Below are 17344 nucleotides of genomic sequence, written 5' to 3'. Positions count from 1 at the left end.
TACCGGGGCCGGCAGCTCCTGGGTGGTTCACTCGGGCAGGGAGGGGGGTGTGTGTGCCCAGGTGATAAATCCAGCTTTCCGCGACGGGACTGATTTGCCGCAGCCTGGAGCGAGGATATTTCTGTTCTTTGTGTTGCCAAATACCAGGTACTGTCTCCATCTTACTGGGCTTGGGGTAGTTCTTGTCTTTAGCCTGTTGCTGACTTCTCTTCTGCCTTCTGGGGTTTGGTGGTGATTAGGATGGGATAAAAGTGTAAGTGGTTGCTTTGGATTTTGTGGTAGTGAAATGAAAAAAATAATATGGACGTTTCATGCGTCAGGTCACAGGATTTTGCGCATCGGGTTCCGGAATTCCCTAAGACCTGGGCTGTAGATGTACATCACTGAAAAAAAACCCAGAATCCATGGCATTGAGAAACTGCTGTATTCCCTTTCTCTTCCTGAACTGATCCTTGTGTCCCCGGAATACTGCTGAGCTTTCTGAAAGCCAAAAATACCCCCTATTATTCATGTAACAAAGTTCAGCCAAGCAGCCTCTGCTTGAGCAGGCACAGCTCAGGAGGGATGCTGACGAGGTTCGATGCTCTGAATTCCTGATATGGAGCTTGGTACTGTATCCAATTTAGCTTAGATCTGAGATCCACAGTTACTTCCCTGGTGGATTCATCGCCCTGACAGGGAATGGAAATGAGAGGAGCATAGCAACAGAGTCTGGCAAGTGCAAATCTCCTATTTCATATAATTGTGATGAAAAAGGAGTCCATGTGCTCGCTGTAGTGCGAAGTGATACTTTAACCATCTCTCAATGTTTGAGTAAAAATACCAAATAACATTTTTAGTGACTTCAGTAGGATTTGTTATTGGGAGAGCTTATATAGGGTCCAGATGGATTTTTTTTTTTAAAAACACTTTTGGCTTTCTAAATAAAGCAGATCTAAAATACCAGAAGTAGTTACCGTGCGTTCTGGAGCAACGTCAACAAGTATTGTTGTACTATAAACAGCAGAGATCTCTTGGCTTGGCAGTGGCTGGGACTAGCAATAGCTGTCTTGTGTTCCTGGCTGGTCCTGACAACTGCCTAAATTCAGGCATTTGCATCCTGTCTTGCTTCAAATAATTCCTTACTTGATGAGCTGAACTGTTTAAAAAAAAAAAAAAAAAAAAATTCATTGGGCTTTTGGAAGACATAAATGTTGGAAATCATCTGGTAGCTGATCCCCTGAGATATTCCAGTGTCAGCTCAGAAATAAACTGTGGTATGTTCTTAATTTAGTCGTCCCATCTTTATTCCTTTTGCCTGTAGAAACAGGAAGTAGCTGATGCAAATGTGGTGTTGCCGACAGCAGTTTGTCGGGCTTCACAAAAGCTGAATCTGAACAGAGGCGTAGGTTTGACTTGCTTTGGCTATAAAACTGACATTTATGTCTTCCAGAATGTCTAAGTGAGGACTCAGGTTAGTGTGCTGTCTCAGGCAACCGGAAGAATTTAATTTATGCCGTTTTTATGAGAATTTGCTCGCTCCTTTGAGGACCGGCCTTTGGCTGCGAGACGCCGACTCCTTGATATTCTCCAAACAGGAAACTCCTTGTACTGTTGTACAGGATCGGCTTTGGGATACCTAGTGTTTGTACAAATAAAATCCCTTCCCTTTACTGCTCTGCTCAGGATATCAAAACAGTCTAGTTGTTGATGAAAGCCTGTTTGCGGTACAGTGTGTTCAAAACCGTGTTCCCAAGCTTTGAAGGAAATAAAGGCTAGTTAATAGCTTAACCAAATGAGCTATGAAAATGAATGGATTTTCTGGCCCAGGGTGAAATGTGTGTTTGCTGCAAGTCCATAGCTTCTGCTCCATTGGTAATCAAAGTTCAATTGAATTTAAACAAGACCTAGATTTAAATCCTGCATTATAGTCCCTAAAGGGAGAGCTTCATCTCCACTTCTGTCAGCTGGAGAACTCTAACCCCTGGCTGCACGCCGTAGCTTGAAAGCCTTTCTCGTTCCTCCTGTGCATAGGACGATGTGCTGAGCTAAAATGACTTGTCGATGATCTATGTGTCTCAGCTTCCTCTTCAAAGGAGGCAAATGAGATCCAATTATACTTACTGTACTGAGATCTCTGAAGTCAGTTTGTCACTTACTGACAAATTATTTTGCATTCGAAGTCATCAACAGACGAAACACTGTTTAGATGTAGCCCAAGCAGATCTATGTTGTGACTCTTTTTTTTTTTTTTACACCCCCTTGCTAAACATTAATCTCTCTAGATTGTGAACTCTGGCTGCTGCTAGTTACAACTAAATCTTTTTATTTCATTCTGGATGGGTGTGTAGATAGCAGAAAGAGCTGCATCTACAGGGCAGAGCATGGTCAGGGTGAGTCAAGATAGCTTAGCAAGGAGTGACTGAGATATAGCTGCCTGCTCTAGGACTTTGTGCTGCCTGCACTTCGTTCTGATTTTGCTGCCAATTTACCAAGTGCGAGTTGTCCTAACGCTGCCCATTAAACAGAAATTAAAAGGAGTTCACCATCTGCCAAATAGCGCTAGGTTTACAAAGCTGGTATCAAGCACTGTGAGTTTACAGCTGCTGTCAGGAAAGCCCAGGAAGGACATGTCAAACAGCAAGGAGACTGGAAGGAATCTGAATCTCAAGGAACACTTTCTTGTTTAAGGACATTAATCCCGACAGCATATCTAGAACTGATGTGATATGCTTCTCGCAACAGCATATTTTATTGCTGGGGGTAGGCAGCAGCTTTCCATCTGGACTTTCTGGTTTGTAATCCTGATTTGAAATGCAGTTTGTGACTCGGTTATGGGGCTGATCAGATTAGAGCCTGGTGTGGAATGTGATGGGGATCAGTGGTGCAGAGCAGCAGCTCTGTCAGCCCAGCGCTCAGTAAACCTGGTATCCTTCCCGAAACCCCTGCGTTACAGCCCTCTGCCTTGCTGCACTCCCGAAGCATGGGAGAGTTTCTTTAACAGGTGGCTCTTTTGGGCAAAAACCCACCCTTCTTTTAGTGTGCTGGGAGTGGGGGAAGCAGAGCCCTGCTCTTGGCTGCGCTCCCACTTCGAGACGTGAGCCCCATTCTGGATGCGTCGTCCTTGGCTGCAGCAAAGCGCTCACGATCCTGTGGTGAGGATTTCTACAGTGTACAGAATTTAAAAAAAAAGTATTCATTATTGTTGATTATATGGGTGACCGCCCACAAGTTTCAGCCGTATCTGGAAGGCATGCAGTTACTGCTGTCCAGTTTTATGCAAACTATCTCCTCTGGCTCTTGCACAGAGGAGGAAACTGCGCTCTTCCTCTTGGAAGGGGGGTGGCCTCTCCCCTGCCCCCCATATCAATGCTGCTTCTGATGCAAGCCGGCGAAAGAGGGGTGGAAAGCGGCCTTGTTTGTCTTGTGACATCAGCGCTGCTCGTGACTAATGCTGGATCTGCCCCACAGCCTCTGGAAATTGGGTGAAAGCGTGCCCTTTGGAGCAGAGCCGAGAGCAAAAGCAAAACCCTAGTTAGAACTTCAGGTTTCGTTTCCGAGGGAGATGTACGATCAGTTTGTCGATGCAGCTGGGTAAACCCTGTCATCTTTTTTGGGTATGCTGGGGAATGTGCTGGGAAGGAGGTTCTCCTTCAGGCAGGGTTTTGAGCTTTCGCAGGCTGTTGTGATAAGAAGGAAGCTGTGTCCAGGTCATAATCGTGATTGACACTGTAAAGTCTTTCAATGGGTAGCGATAAGATAAAAATGCAATTGGTGACTTGCTACTCCCTCCCGGCATTCTCCGTGCATTAGTGTGCTTGGAGCATGACTTGTCTTGCTCCTTGGCAATGAGTGTCTGCAAAGCAGTAATTAATGGAAAGTTTATATGACACTTAAGATTTTTCCAGATGAGATGCTTCAAGTGACTTATGTACCTAAATCACTTTCCTGTGCAGTGCCTGCAGAGTTTGGTTCTGCAGTTCAGATACCAAAGCCTGTAGAGGGAGAGCATCAACAGGGGCACATTGTTCTAGAAGCAGCTCTGCCTTCTAGCTTGTGCAGCTGCTTGTCTTAGCGTGTGCCAGGGTGGCTCGTTTTGCACGCTGATGCTCTGTACTGTAGCAATGCTGGAGTTATAGATGTTCCTTGGAGGAATTCAGGACTCCAGGAGGTCCCTGCGGATGCATTTGCAGAATCAAAACCACTAGTTCTAACCTGAAGTGTGTGAACTCCCAGTGAAGCAGTTGAACTTGATTTGCTGTATGGTCACAGCTGGGACTTTGGCCAAGGACTGACTGCAGTGAGATTCTGTGCAGACCTTTGTTGTATTGAGTGGTGTCAATACAAGGTTAGAAGCTGTAAGTTTTGTATTCTTACATGTATAAGAAGTCCTTACAATGGAATAGAAACTATGTGGCCGTTAAGGAGCAACTGTGGCAATGGAAAGTGGCTGTGTGCATGGCTCTTGTGTAATCCAAATGTCCTTGCTAATGTGAGGGTACTCTGCTGTCTGCCATCAGGGTGCTGAGCTCGGTAGAAATTATTCTTCTGGAACTGGTAGAGCTTGTACCAGACAGCTGATAAACCCTCTTCAATATTTGGCGTACGAGTTTCATACTGTCAGAGGACGCAAATAATTGTATTCTGCCTGTGCAGGTTGTGGACAGCGGTAGATATGGAAAGACTGGTTGAACGGTTGGAGAAGGCTGTGGAGCGCCTGGAGGTGGTGTGCCAAGGACCTGGGATGTGTGGAGATGACTCTTCCAAAGGTAAGTCCCAAAGCACCTCCCCAGCAGCGTCGTCCCACAGGAGTCCCTGTGCTGAGGCCTCAGCCGGGCGGTACGGCAGCGTGGGACATCAGCGGTAGCTGTTGCAGAGCGGGTGGTGCTCATGCAGGGCGTGCAAAGGGCTGTTAGCTGAACTGGCTGTGTGCAGGGGGGAAGTGAGTTTCACAGCAGATACTGCGCAAATGCAGAGCGGCCTGCGGTTACCATCCTGCAAAGATAAGGGCTTCCTGTGGCTGCAACGCTTCCCTTGTCTGTGTTCAGCTGCATGCTTCGGGCCGAGCCTCCTGCCCAGGGACCGGGAGGGAAGGTTGAATGTGGAACGGGTGGGAGGTGCAGCCCAGGAGCGCAGTGTGTGTGCGTGTGTAAGTGCTCCCAGCCCAGGAACCCACCCGGTGCCTCTCGGTGATACCTGTGCTCTGGTTCCTTCTCTGCAGGAATGGCTCAGTATGTGCAGGCTTTCGATGCCCTTCTGGCTGGGCCAGTAGCTGAATACATCAAGATCAGCAAAGAAGTTGGCGGGGATGTGCAGAAGCATGTAAGGACTCACGTTCTTCTCCCTCCGCTCTAAGCAGATGCTGCTTGTTCTTCAGGGCTGTTAAGGGCCAAGTTTGCTGTCAGTGTTTGCATTCCTTTAGCATTGTATTCTAGGACATTTATAATCCCTGAGGATTCAAAACAGATGCAGATGCCCAGATAACCTCCAGCAGATTGCCACCTACACACACGATGAATCAAACCTCCTCCTTGGAAGCTTTTGTAGTTAGGTGCCTTGCTCTCTTTACAGACTTTGGTGCATGCCTTTAGGAGGCCTGTAAAGTACCCAGCCCAAGAGTTGTTGCACCCTTGTAAGTTTTCTCTGAGGATGGGTGTCTCGAAGAATATGTGCTTCAAGACCAGCATAGCTGCTTTCTCACAGACTAGGAACTGTGGGCAGCGGGAGCTTGAATGACTGTTAGTGTTACGCTGGGCACAAGGGAAGGTCTCTCATTTTTCTCTCTATTCTTAGGCTGAGATGGTTCATGCAGGCTTGATGAGTGAGAGGGCTCTTCTGGTGATCGCATCTCAACATCAGCAGCCAACAGAGGTAAGCCTGGGAAATCACTTATCAGAAACCTTGTGTGCTCTTACCTCAGAGTCGGGGATGACTGTCACTGTAGGGGAATCTGGGCCGTTACAGTTGCTCCAAAAGAGGAGCCGGAGGAGGACTGGAGACTCTTGCATCCAAGAGGTGGCACTTGCTGAAAGCATGAACTGTTCTGGATGCTTAACCAATACTGGGCAGAATTCCGGAGGTTGATTCTTAGAGCTGCAGAACTGGCATTTTCCAGTCATCAGAGCAACAAGTTTTCTGTTGCTGTCAAAGCAGCTTGTGAGTGTCACCTCACAGTGTCTGTCTCGAGTTTCACCTGGCACCAACACTGCACAATCACTGTTCCCTGAGATGCAACCTGCAGACAGGAACTTGTCTGAGACAGGAGCCACAGTGGGATTTGCATAGAGCGTGCTTTTCATTATGTGATGCTTACAGACTTTCAGGCATCAAACTCCTTCTGAAGTCTAACAGACACTTGTCTCTATTGAATGGCCTCTGAATAATAGTGAGGCTTTTAGGATTGATTTGTCCTTAGCAAGTAATTTAACACTTTACCCTAAGCTGCTGCTTCTCAGCAGGATGTGTGACTGAGAATCTGATCCTGAATGCGTTGGCTTTTCCCTGCTGAGAACTGCTTTTCCTGAGCAACAGGATCCCACCTTGCTTTTCTTTGCAGTTATTATCTGGCTCAGTCATGGTTTCTACTGTTCCATTGTGGTAGCTGGATTTCTGTGCTTCTTTTTCTATTCATGGCAAAATATATCTGCATCTTTTTCCCCAAACTCAGCATTGGAGAGTTGTTTATCTTTCACCAGGCTTGCTGGGATGCTGCTCTGCATAGCCTGTAGTCTGAGAATGCTTATAAATTCCACTGACACATTATATAAATAAAGGATTATGAACAAAGAACAGCCTTAATCTAGTGTAGGTCTTTGTGCAGGTTGTCTTGCAGGAGTCTAGTCAGTTCTGGAGCAACCAGTTTAAAATGCAAAATATAAGAACTCTCATTGCTTGTGGCGAAGAATTTCCCCATGCTGTTACTTGACAGTGGTGCTAGGCTGGAGCTTCTGAAAGTGCAGCCTGGCCAGTGGTGCTTGCAACCTCTCTCTTTTCATCTAAACAGAGGAAGGGGCGGCAAAAGGAAAAGCTCAGGCTTTGAAAAGCAAGTTTTGCCCGAGTTTGTCCCTCACCACTACCACCAGCAGGAGACTTTCTGATCTTAAAGGAAAGAAAAGTTGCTTGAGAGGCATCTCTGAAAATATGTAACTGGCTGGCTGCTCTGCTTTGCCCTCAGAAGACTTCTAAGCACTTTCGGTCAGCATTCCAAGTGGACAACACACAGAAACAATTTTTATCATCCAAATACTAAAGGCTTGGATTGACTTGAGAAGTAACTTGAATCCTGAAGTCTAGCTTGATAGGGTGACTTGAGAACTTGCTGCGACTCTGATTGTAATGCAGGCAGTAGATCCCAAACTGCAAAAACCTGCGTAGCATCCCTTTCTCTGAGGGTTTGTAAAGGAGAGGAAAAATTTGACAAACTGTCTTGGAACAAAAGAATCCAGGAAAGGCAAATGCTATTTCTGTCCTTGTTAGTAGCAAGCTTTGTCAGTGTCTCTTGGATTGAACATGAGTCACAGTTCTTGGCATACTCCCATAGTACCAATCTGGTTGGGAGCTATGACTTCAGCCCTGGAGGAGCTAGGCTGCGGGACTGAGCTCGGCTCACGAAGAGGGCCAAGCCTGGCCAGGAGCTGTAGCAGTAACTTGTGCCAGTTGGAATCTTCCTCCATCATCTCAGCAGAGGCGCCCATGAAGATGTGCAGCCATTTCAGAGTAATCCTAATGTACTTCATTGTTATTGTCCCTCTTGTCCTGCAGAATGCCTTCTCATCGCTTCTGAAACCGATTTCAGAGCAAATCCAGGTGGTGCAGAATTTCAGGGAGAAGAACCGTGGTAGCAAACTGTTCAATCACTTATCAGCAGTCAGTGAGAGCATCCCAGCCCTGGGCTGGGTGGCCATGGTAAGTACTCCAGTAGGAAGTGGTTTCTTTGGGCTGGTGGGAAAAGTCTGGCTCCCTGGTCAGCTGCTCCATGCCAATGTGTTCTTTCTTCTTTAGACTCCAAAGCCTGGTCCTTATGTGAAGGAAATGACCGATGCTGCCATGTTTTATACCAACCGGATCCTCAAGGAGTACAAGGATGTGTAAGTTAGCCTTCTCTCTCAAAGATGTCACTGAACACAGCTAACTGGGTGTGTAGGGACTACTCCAGTGTCTAACCACAGCTGCCTTGGTCTTTAATTCAGTCTCCTTTTTAAAGGCAGGGCATATTTATAAAGCCTCACTAGGCTGTTCTTCCCTGATCGTTAGGGACAATATTCCTTGCATTCATATTGGAGCTGGAATCTCGGGTAGCAAGTGTACTGCTGCTCTTGTCTCACCGTCATCTGGTGGCTGAACTGTTTCCCACAGCAGCAAGTTGTGTCTTGGGAACGGGTCTTGTTGGAAGTCCCAGACTCCTCGATTCAAATGGGTTCCAGTGGAGAGCAGGCCTATGGCCTGCAGGTGCAAGATTAATACTGAAGCTAGAACGCAGTGCTGGAGGTGTGAGGCTGCTGTGCTGGTCCAGCTGCGTCTGCCTGCGGGCTGTGAGGTGGAGAGATGTAAAGAACTGTTTATAGTCCTTGGGTTTTAATGGCAAATGTGCCTGCGTGCTCCTCATGATCTCCTTGTATCCTCAGAGATAAAAAGCAAGTGGACTGGGTGAAAGCTTACCTGAGTATCTGGACAGAGCTGCAGGCCTACATCAAAGAGTATCACACCACAGGGCTGACTTGGAGCAAAACAGTAAGTGCTGGTTGTGTCTGCAGGAGCTTCTTAGAGGAGTATTGCGTGATTATTGCAGCAGATACAGAGCTTGTGCAATTGCCTTTCCTCTTGCTGGCCTCTTACAGGGTCCTGTAGCAACAGAAGGGGCTAAATCACCATCTGCTCCCCCAGCCGGGGCTGCGCCTCCCCCACCAGGCCCTCCTCCCCCACCTGCTCCTGCCCCTATGAGCTCCAGCACAGATGACTCTGCCTCCCGCTCCGCGCTCTTTGCCCAGATCAATCGGGGAGAAGGCATCACCTCTGGTAGGTGGAAGTACCTAGCAGAGGGAGGGCAGCCATGAGCGAGAGTACTGTTGTGCTGTGATTTTTGTCACTGTCCCTCAATACACCTGCTTAGAAAGTAGGGTTGTAGTAACAAAAGACCGTCTGGTCTGAGCATGAGGCTGGGAGCCAGAAGCAGCCCTGAGGCAGTTCACAGGGACAAAGGGAGCACGTCTGAGTTAGAATTGTCAGCCTCATCTGTCAAGTGTAGGAAGAGATTAATCTCTACCTGGAATGGAGAGAGCGAGCCCTTTGGTTGCCTACACGTGTCCAGTACAAAAGGTGCGATTTTGCACCTATTCATATTTGCACACAACTTACCTCTTTTTATTGTTACCTGGTTAGTGTATCAGGACAGATGTGAAACAAAGGCGAGGTGCTTGGCTCAAGGCTTTTTCTAGCTGCAGAGTGGAAGAGCTCGTGCCTTCTGGTTCTACAGTAGATCTTATGTTCTCGTCAGTATTGCCTCAGTGTTTCTTGCTCCCTCTTTCACTTGCTGTCACTCATGCTTGGAATCAACTTAGGCCCAGTCTCAATAATTTATTTTCATTTTGAAAAATGTTATCATTATGATTGTTGTAGTCACTGATTTCTGCTGTTTGTGAAACTGCATTCTTGAAGGAGAGCTGCATCTCAGGCTTGACTTCTCTTGCAGGATTAAGACACGTTTCAGATGACATGAAGACCCACAAGAATCCAGCACTGAAGAACCAAGGGGGTCCTGTGAGAAGTGGACCCAAACCTTTCACTGCTCCCAAACCAGCCTGTAATGCTAATCCCTCCCAAAAAACCTCTCCAAAGGCACCTGCGTTGCTAGAATTGGAGGGCAAAAAGTGGAGAGTGGTGAGTGCCTGGCATTGGCATGAGTGGGTTGGAGGGATGAGAGCTTTGCAGCAGGGAAGGAGGGTCTCCTGAAGACCTTTCTTGTAAGAGACACCAGCCTGAAGGTACATGCAGTTTGCTTTTAAAGGGGCTGCACTGCCCTGCTGTTCAGATGGATTAATTGGTCTGCACTCAGAAAATAAAGTGTGTTTCCCCTGCCTTTTCAGGAAAACCAGGAGAATGCCACTAACCTGGTAATCAGCGACACAGAGTTAAAGCAGGTAGCATATGTTTTCAAGTGCACAAATAGTACACTCCAAATCAAAGGCAAGATCAACTCCATCACCCTCGGTAAGTGGGACAGACCCTGAAAACTGCTTCTGCATGCTGGTCTGTTTGCAGAAGGCTGAATCTCCAAAAACTTTCTGTGAGCTACTCTGTCTTTTCTTTGCAGATAACTGTAAGAAGCTAGGTCTGGTGTTTGATGACGTGGTGGGTATCGTAGAGATCATAAACAGCAGGGACGTTAAAGTTCAGGTGAGTGCGACCTGTTTGCTGCCCGGAGTGTGACTGCTGCCCTGTACAACAGGGCGTCTGTAGCATCTGCTTCTTTTGAGTAGTTTTATTTCCAGAACAGGAATGTGCATCTGTGGAGAACACTTACAAAACACCATCTGTCCTACTGCTCTGCAGCTCACCATGCCCAGCCTTTAGGGAAGGGCTGAAATTTGCCTCACTGAGCTGCTTCAGGGCTCTAGGTAAAAGACTAGTCTCTCTGAGGCAGGCAGCACGATATGACTGCCAAAGTAGGAGGCCACCAGTAGAATCTACTCTGATTCCGGTTTTGCTGTCTGATTTGGGGTGGTCAGCTTGCCCAGCATTCACTGTAGTTTTGTTCTAAAGAGATCAAAATAAGAAATAACTTTGGATTTTTGCCAAAGTGGGAGTGCTTGAATCCAGCCTGTCTGCGGCAGGGGGGCTGGAGTCAAACCTCTTGCCTTGAAGGCAAGTGCAAAAGAAAAATCTTGTGGTTGCCCAGTTCAAGCTAATGCTCCTCTAACTGCTGCTTTGACCACTCTGCTAGGTAATGGGTAAAGTGCCAACAATTTCCATCAACAAGACAGACGGTTGCCATGTGTATCTGAGCAAGAACTCCCTAGACTGCGAAATCGTCAGTGCCAAGTCATCAGAGATGAATGTCCTTATTCCCACAGAGGGTGGGGACTTTGTAAGTGTTAGTTTTGATATCATTGTGGAGTTCTGCTTGGGGTTCGGGTAACGCAGGGCAGGATTTGTATTTTGAGACCTGCAGGGAATGTCAGTGACAGTGAGGGCTGGAGGGACAAGTCTAGACTCTAGACTTGGAGGTTGTGAATGATGATCAGATGCTAAAACTGGCAAATCAAGTTGTTTGTTGTTACGGTGAGATACTTGCTGTTTTGTGAGAGTTTCTTCTTCCTCAGGATCTCTTGGGGGCGGGAGTAGTTACTAGTCTCAGTCATAAACTGTGTTTTGACAACAGTTTTCTATTTTTACCCTCCAGACCGAATTCCCTGTCCCAGAACAGTTCAAGACAGTGTGGAATGGTCAGAAGTTGGTTACCACTGTGACGGAAATTGCTGGCTAAGCAGAAAAGCTCCAAGGCTTATGCCCTCCCCTGGCCCTGCTGTGGGACAAATCTGCTTTCAGATGATTCTCTTAGATTTCTTGTACCTTTCTGCTCTCAAACTGCTTCTCTTCTACCCGAGAGACACGGCTACCTGCCATCACTGAAATACCTCTGCCTGGGGTTTGGTGTAGGTGGCGGGTCAGTTATTGTCCACATCTATTAGCAGGAAGGTGTTTTTTGGTTTTTTTCCCCTTGTCCGATAGAACTGCACCAATTGATCAAGTCAGATTTTCGGTGAACTTCACAGCCAGTACTGGCAGTTGGCTTTCAGAGTGTTGTTTGGGTTTTTTTGTATTGCCTTTAAGCAAACTGTCCATGTGAGAGGAATATTGTCCCCTTTTTAACAAATAATGGTTTATGTCGGGGTCCAGAGTACCCAGTTGCTATGGCAGATGTCTCAAGAAGGTCCTGGAAGTTGCTAATTCCAGCTCTATGTACTAGTTGGTGGCATTACAGGACATGGGAACGGCTTTGTTGGACCAAAGGCTGAGGACCTGGGCCGTAGCATTCCACTCCGATTTCTCTTTTCATCATTCCTCCTAGCTCAGTGTATTTCTGATTGTGCCATGACAGGAGGCTTTATATTAACCAGTGCCACAGGAAGACTGCAGAGGAGTAACTGCAGTTACCCCCCTGGCAGCCTGGCTGGTAGCTTGGAGCTGAGCACCTCTTATTCCATGAGCCCTCCACCTTTGCAAGGGAATCTTTGCCCCAGGGCTTCCTTTTCCGAGCAGCTGAACTCAGGTTCAGTCTTCCAGGACAGTTCTTCTGAACCTGTCCCCTTCTGCAGAGGAAGGGTCTCCTTCATTCCAGGGTCAGTAGTGCAGTATTGTAAATACCTGAGTGAGAGCAAGTCGGTTCATCACTCTTCCTCATCTGCAATCAGTCCCCATAAATTGAATCCTCTCAACCTCCCCTTTCCCCTGTTGCTTGGCTCTTTACTTTGGTGGAAGCTTGTAGCCTCTGTTCCAGGGCCCTGGAGCAGAGTGATGGATCTAAGACACAGTACTGTACTGACCCATAAAGGGAGCTGCACGTGCTTTGACCCTCATTTTTCCAATGCCTTGGGTGGCATAAGCATATCTTAAATGCATTTCCTCTGTAAAGTGTCAATGTTCTTTTTCTCTAGGACAAAACTTACAAAAAAATATGCAATTTTTTTATTTTGAGACTGTCCTGTGACTTGTACTCGTCTTCTCCTGAGGCTTGTGAAAAAACCTTTCTTATGTACTTAAGATTATACAGAAGATAGAATAAAGTTAATGCCAACTTGCTCATTACAGTGGCTCTTGTGTACTCTTTGGGGGCACACAGGAGCTGAGGTACAACAAGACACTCATTGCTGCCTGACCCTGCCTAGACAGCTTTGAATGCTTTCCCCATTGGGAAGTACAGACTTCCCTCAACTCCCCTCAAATCGAATTGTCTGTAGTTACCAAATCTCACCTTTTTTTTTTTCAGTTGGTTAGATGTAAAGTTCTTTATTTCAGTTGCTGTACAAAAGTGCATAAAACAAGCCATTAGTTAAATTGTTCAAGCTGTTAATACCTGCTTAATTCAAAACCCTCCTTTTTCCCCCAGAACCCCCTAAATTTGGCCCTTTTCCCCATCGTGAAGGACAGGCTGCAATACCTTTCTTTACAGCCACATTAATTCTACTTGCTGATCCCTTTAAGAGATGCAGCATTCTTGCACTAGTAATTTCAGTTAATACTGCCATTGCATCCTGTGAGGAACAGGAAACAGGGAATACAAACCTCTCGCACAGCTAATTGTTTTGCCATCACCAAGCGACCAGCACAGCCACAACTCTGAGAACTGAAGTAGACTTACCAGGGCCTGTGCAGAGTGGAGTGCTTCAGAGTTAGTGCAAGGCTCAGTTCCCCCCATATTGGAGCGTAATTATATCCAGACAAATCCTGCTGTCTTACTGCAGTGTAATGGGTACCACATCCACACACCGTGGAACTGCTGAGCTAAACCCCGTCTTCTTCCCCTTTCCCCGGTCCCCGCAGGCTTGTACGCAGAAAGTGCTGTTGTACAGTAGCAGCTGCATTAACTACAGTGGTAGACCCTCCCCAGTGCTCTTGCAGGGTGCCTCCCCTTAGCTTCACTGGAGGAAGGGGAGGATAGTGGTGTAAAACCACTCTTCTGAGAAGTGCAGGTGATCCCCTTTCACCCCCAGGAACACCAGCTTTCCTGCTTTGTCCATCTCCTGCAGCCCCAGGCGATCCTGCGGAGAGAAGTATGGCCATAGCTTCCAGGGCCCTGCCACAGCCAAATGCTGGCAACGGCTGGGGAACCTGGCATAGAGAAAAGCACTGATGGTCAGAGACTGTTGTTGCAGCACAAGTGGCTGGCAGGCAAAAGCGGGTTCCACCTCTGCTCTTCAAAACTTCTCATAGAGGGGAAAAAGGCATTTTGGATGATTCTTAAGAGCACGGCTTTAAAAAGGAGCAGAGTTCATCAAACACATGCTGAAGGGGATCTTGAGCCAGGCATGAGACCACCACTGTAATTCCCACTGCCAGAACTGGCCTGGAGAGAAATGCCTTCCCAAACAGCTACTGGCAAGAGGAGGGAATGCCCCAAGAACGGCAGAGATGGGGAGAGGACAGCAGAGCTGTAGGGTTTGAAGCTCAAGGCCCCAGGGACACCATAGAGTGGTAACAGCAGAACGCACCTCTGTATACAGTGAGGTCTCCTTCAGCGGAATGGTCTCCTTGGCTTGGCCGCTTTTGTAAAATCCAAACCACTGTCAGAATAAAAACAAGGAAACAGTTGCTGAAGGGCTCCCAGGAGATAAGCAGGCTTTCAACAGCTTCTGCTGGAGACAGTGCAGTGTCAGGCCTATGTCTGTGCTCAGCCTGCTCCTCGCCAAACGCAACTTCTGCCACAAAGGGAAAAACTAGAAACATGCAACCACCAAAACACCACTCAAAAGCAGCACCCACCCTGCCCGCCTCACCTCAGAGATTGGAGGGTCGACCATGGTATCATTGAGAAATTTCACCATCACAAACTTTTTCAGAGCCATCAGGTTTTTCTTGTACGTCTCATTGATGCCCTGGATGAAACCAACAGAGAACAGATCCAAGTCACTGGAAAGCTCACTGAGACAGGTCAGGAAAACCTCCTGCTCCAACTTGCCCTGCACCTGCAAAGGAAACCCTGGACTGCACCAGCCTAGGAGGCAGGAACGTGCATTTCTGTCAACAGCCGCCCTTGGCTGTGCTCATGGCGTTCAGCCTCATCTCCAGGCTGTAAAGAAGGGACGGGCCTCCCCTGCCTTCCCAGGGGAGGGAGAGGATTCACCCACATGAAAGGTGATGGGTGGACTGAGCACATGGTGTACCTATGCCAACCACTGCAAAAAAGTGCAGTGACACATGAACTGCTCTGCCATGGACAAGTCTCATTCATAAATCTAGCAGCAAAAACACTTCATACACTCCTGGGATGCAGGGCAAAAACTTCGAACTCCAGCAAAACTCCTGCCAGGGAGAACTAACGTGAATGAACCCACTGCTAAGGCTTCTGCTCTCCTGCTAGCATCTAATCATCAGCCAGATCCTTACCCTCTCCTGATTTATGTCTGCCAAAAAGATGCTGTTTTTCCTGTAGTCCTCCTCCTTCAGAGGGTCGTGCCAATACTCTGCTTGTACCAAGCTGGAGAAGAGAGAACCCAAAGATCAGAGCGGAAGCCCAGAGCTTCTCACATAGGCCCAGCTGCCATTGTTGCAGCTTGACGAATATACTCACTGCTCTTGAACAGCTTGCGTGTAGGCGCCCAGATCCAGCGTCTTTCGGATCCAGTCACAGATATGGGAGCTCTCACCAGGACAGCGTGGAAAGCCGTACACACCTGGGGTATGGAGACGTGTAACAACTCAGTGAGCCAAACTGAAATCCCTTAATCCCTCCGGCTGGTAAAGAACCACCCTCTTACAGAGCAGCGGCAAGAATTACCCGGGGAATCAGGCAGCCTTTAATCCTGCAATCTCATTAGACAGCCCTCCTGCCCCTAGACACTATTACACACAAAGATAATGGATGATGTTCTTAAGCTAAGGGTATTGCTCTGGAGAATGAGGGCATGCAGACAAGCAGAATACTGTCCAGCTTGCCTGGAGCGTTCCCAGGAGGTCTCAGATGGTTCCCTACGTCTTCCCACTACACTACAAAGAAACAGACTCTAGCCATGGAACTTCTCTGGGGAGAGTATTTGAAATTCACTGCTAGCCACTCTTAACTGTACACCTCTTCAATTCCACTTCATACTGCTGCTTTAATCTACTGCAAAAAGCACTTCTCTTTCCTTGGGGCTTTAGCCTTCCAGATGCTGATTGTAAAATATCCTTGTTACCCAGAAGGCTTAGTTTCACAGAGGCTTTGCTCTGTAGTTAGAAACTTCTTCTCCCAAAACAACTAATCCCAAGTGTTTCCAAGGTAGATAAGAATTCTACCCAGGCAACAAGTCTACTTACAAAGGTCCCTTCTCATTGCCAGTTAAGCAAGACCAAAACAGAAGATAACGTAGTTGGCTACAAACTGTGCCAAAGCAGATGACCAGATTCAGACATAAACAAAGGGACAGTTTAATTCACAAGAAAACAGTTTTTAGGAAGAGGCCAAAAAAATCATTCCTCCTGCCAACAAGAGACCCCCACCCTAACCCCAGTGGTTAGGAGGCAAAGTAGCTTAAGAGGACCCTACCTTGGTGCTGCCCCCCAACGGAGACCAAATTGAGCATGGGAGGAGAAGGACACCTCTGGGCCACGGCCCTCCTGTGGAGAAAGACGAAGGTGCTGAGCTGGCCCTCGTGCGCCCAGGCCACCAGTGCTGGTTCACAGGCAGCTCTCAGCTTGCCACTGTCTGGGCTCGGGCACTTCGGTAGTGTTTACAAAGAGAATTAACAGAGAATTAACCCTTCCTGGTAGAGGCGGGCTACAGGTAAACACGTTCTTGCCTCCTTTGGAGCGCTCCTACCTTTACGAAGGGGTTTGTCAGTTTACATCTGCTCACTACTTCAAAAGAGTTTTAAATCAGAACCTAAAACCCAACAGAAATCACTGGAAATGGAACAGGAGTGTCAACTTACAGGAACTGGCCTCCTTGGGAGAAGCCCATTGCATTGTAGCCTCCTTTCAAGTGAGGGTCCTTTGCGAGTTGGCTGCACACCTCTCTCACTTGATCATTCACATTCATAAAGAAGCTGTTCTCCATATCCTGATGGATTAGCCAGATGAGAAAGTACAACTTGTACCTTTACAATGGTTTACACTATTTTAATCTCTGCAAATAGATTGCTAACAGTTCTGCTTTTGAAAGAGGACCTTAATTTTCAGAATGTCAGAAGAGAAATTTGGGTTTTGAGACTTCCCTTCACCACATCTTTGTTCCTACTTTGCCTGGCAAAACTGTCTCATACAGAACAGTGACATGTCCCTGAACTTCTTGACAATTTGAGACCCTTCAGATTTTGTACATATATATATAAAATTAAAAAAAAAAAATTAATTCTTCACCCATCTTTTCCAAATCCCAGAAAATAACACACATTGCACGTTATCCTGAGAGATTATTTAAATAAATTCAGTAGGGCTACACAAAACTGTCACAAAATACAAAGGCACAGAAAAGTCTGTATCTTTATTATACTGAAGACGTACAGTGAATAAATGGTTCTAAATAAAAAAGAATGGCACAGGATAAAGCTCTGCTTTAGCACAGTATCTTACTGCATGCCTTTGTATTACCCAGAGTGGTGAGAAAATGCTAATCAGTGGATTCGCCTTAATCAAATTTAGACTAGGGATTTGTTTTTTCCCAGTTCTTTTC

The 17344-nt window shown here is 47.0% G+C and overlaps 2 protein-coding genes across 2 annotated transcripts in view; one reads left to right on the top strand and one right to left on the bottom strand.

Annotated features, from left to right (window-relative positions):
- The first annotated feature begins 4640 nt into the window (after nucleotides 1–4640).
- CAP1 (CAP, adenylate cyclase-associated protein 1 (yeast)) lies at nucleotides 4641–11935 on the top strand. The gene is made up of 12 exons (XM_009695540.1): nucleotides 4641–4748; nucleotides 5201–5301; nucleotides 5773–5850; nucleotides 7741–7884; nucleotides 7981–8066; nucleotides 8604–8709; nucleotides 8817–8994; nucleotides 9668–9855; nucleotides 10062–10185; nucleotides 10289–10371; nucleotides 10919–11062; nucleotides 11378–11935. The coding sequence occupies exons 1-12, from the start codon at nucleotides 4655–4657 to the stop codon at nucleotides 11459–11461; spliced, it is 1410 nt and encodes a 469-aa protein (XP_009693842.1). The 5' UTR covers nucleotides 4641–4654; the 3' UTR covers nucleotides 11462–11935.
- Nucleotides 11936–13472: 1537 nt separating this feature from the next.
- Nucleotides 13473–17344, bottom strand: part of PPT1 (palmitoyl-protein thioesterase 1) — a gene marked incomplete at its 5' end in the record, with an annotated part of 4176 nt that continues 304 nt past the window's right edge. Inside the window, 7 exons of the mRNA XM_009695542.1 lie at nucleotides 13473–13736; nucleotides 14187–14258; nucleotides 14472–14570; nucleotides 15082–15172; nucleotides 15266–15368; nucleotides 16220–16290; nucleotides 16605–16732. Of these exons, the coding sequence (XP_009693844.1) occupies nucleotides 13614–13736; nucleotides 14187–14258; nucleotides 14472–14570; nucleotides 15082–15172; nucleotides 15266–15368; nucleotides 16220–16290; nucleotides 16605–16732 (687 nt within the window). The remainder of the gene's footprint in view (nucleotides 13737–14186; nucleotides 14259–14471; nucleotides 14571–15081; nucleotides 15173–15265; nucleotides 15369–16219; nucleotides 16291–16604; nucleotides 16733–17344) is intronic.

Source organism: Cariama cristata, unplaced genomic scaffold (genome assembly GCF_000690535.1).
Source record: "Cariama cristata isolate BGI_N322 unplaced genomic scaffold, ASM69053v1 scaffold7492, whole genome shotgun sequence".
Taxonomy (NCBI): domain Eukaryota; kingdom Metazoa; phylum Chordata; class Aves; order Cariamiformes; family Cariamidae; genus Cariama; species Cariama cristata.
This window is presented reverse-complemented; position numbering and strand designations above follow the sequence as displayed.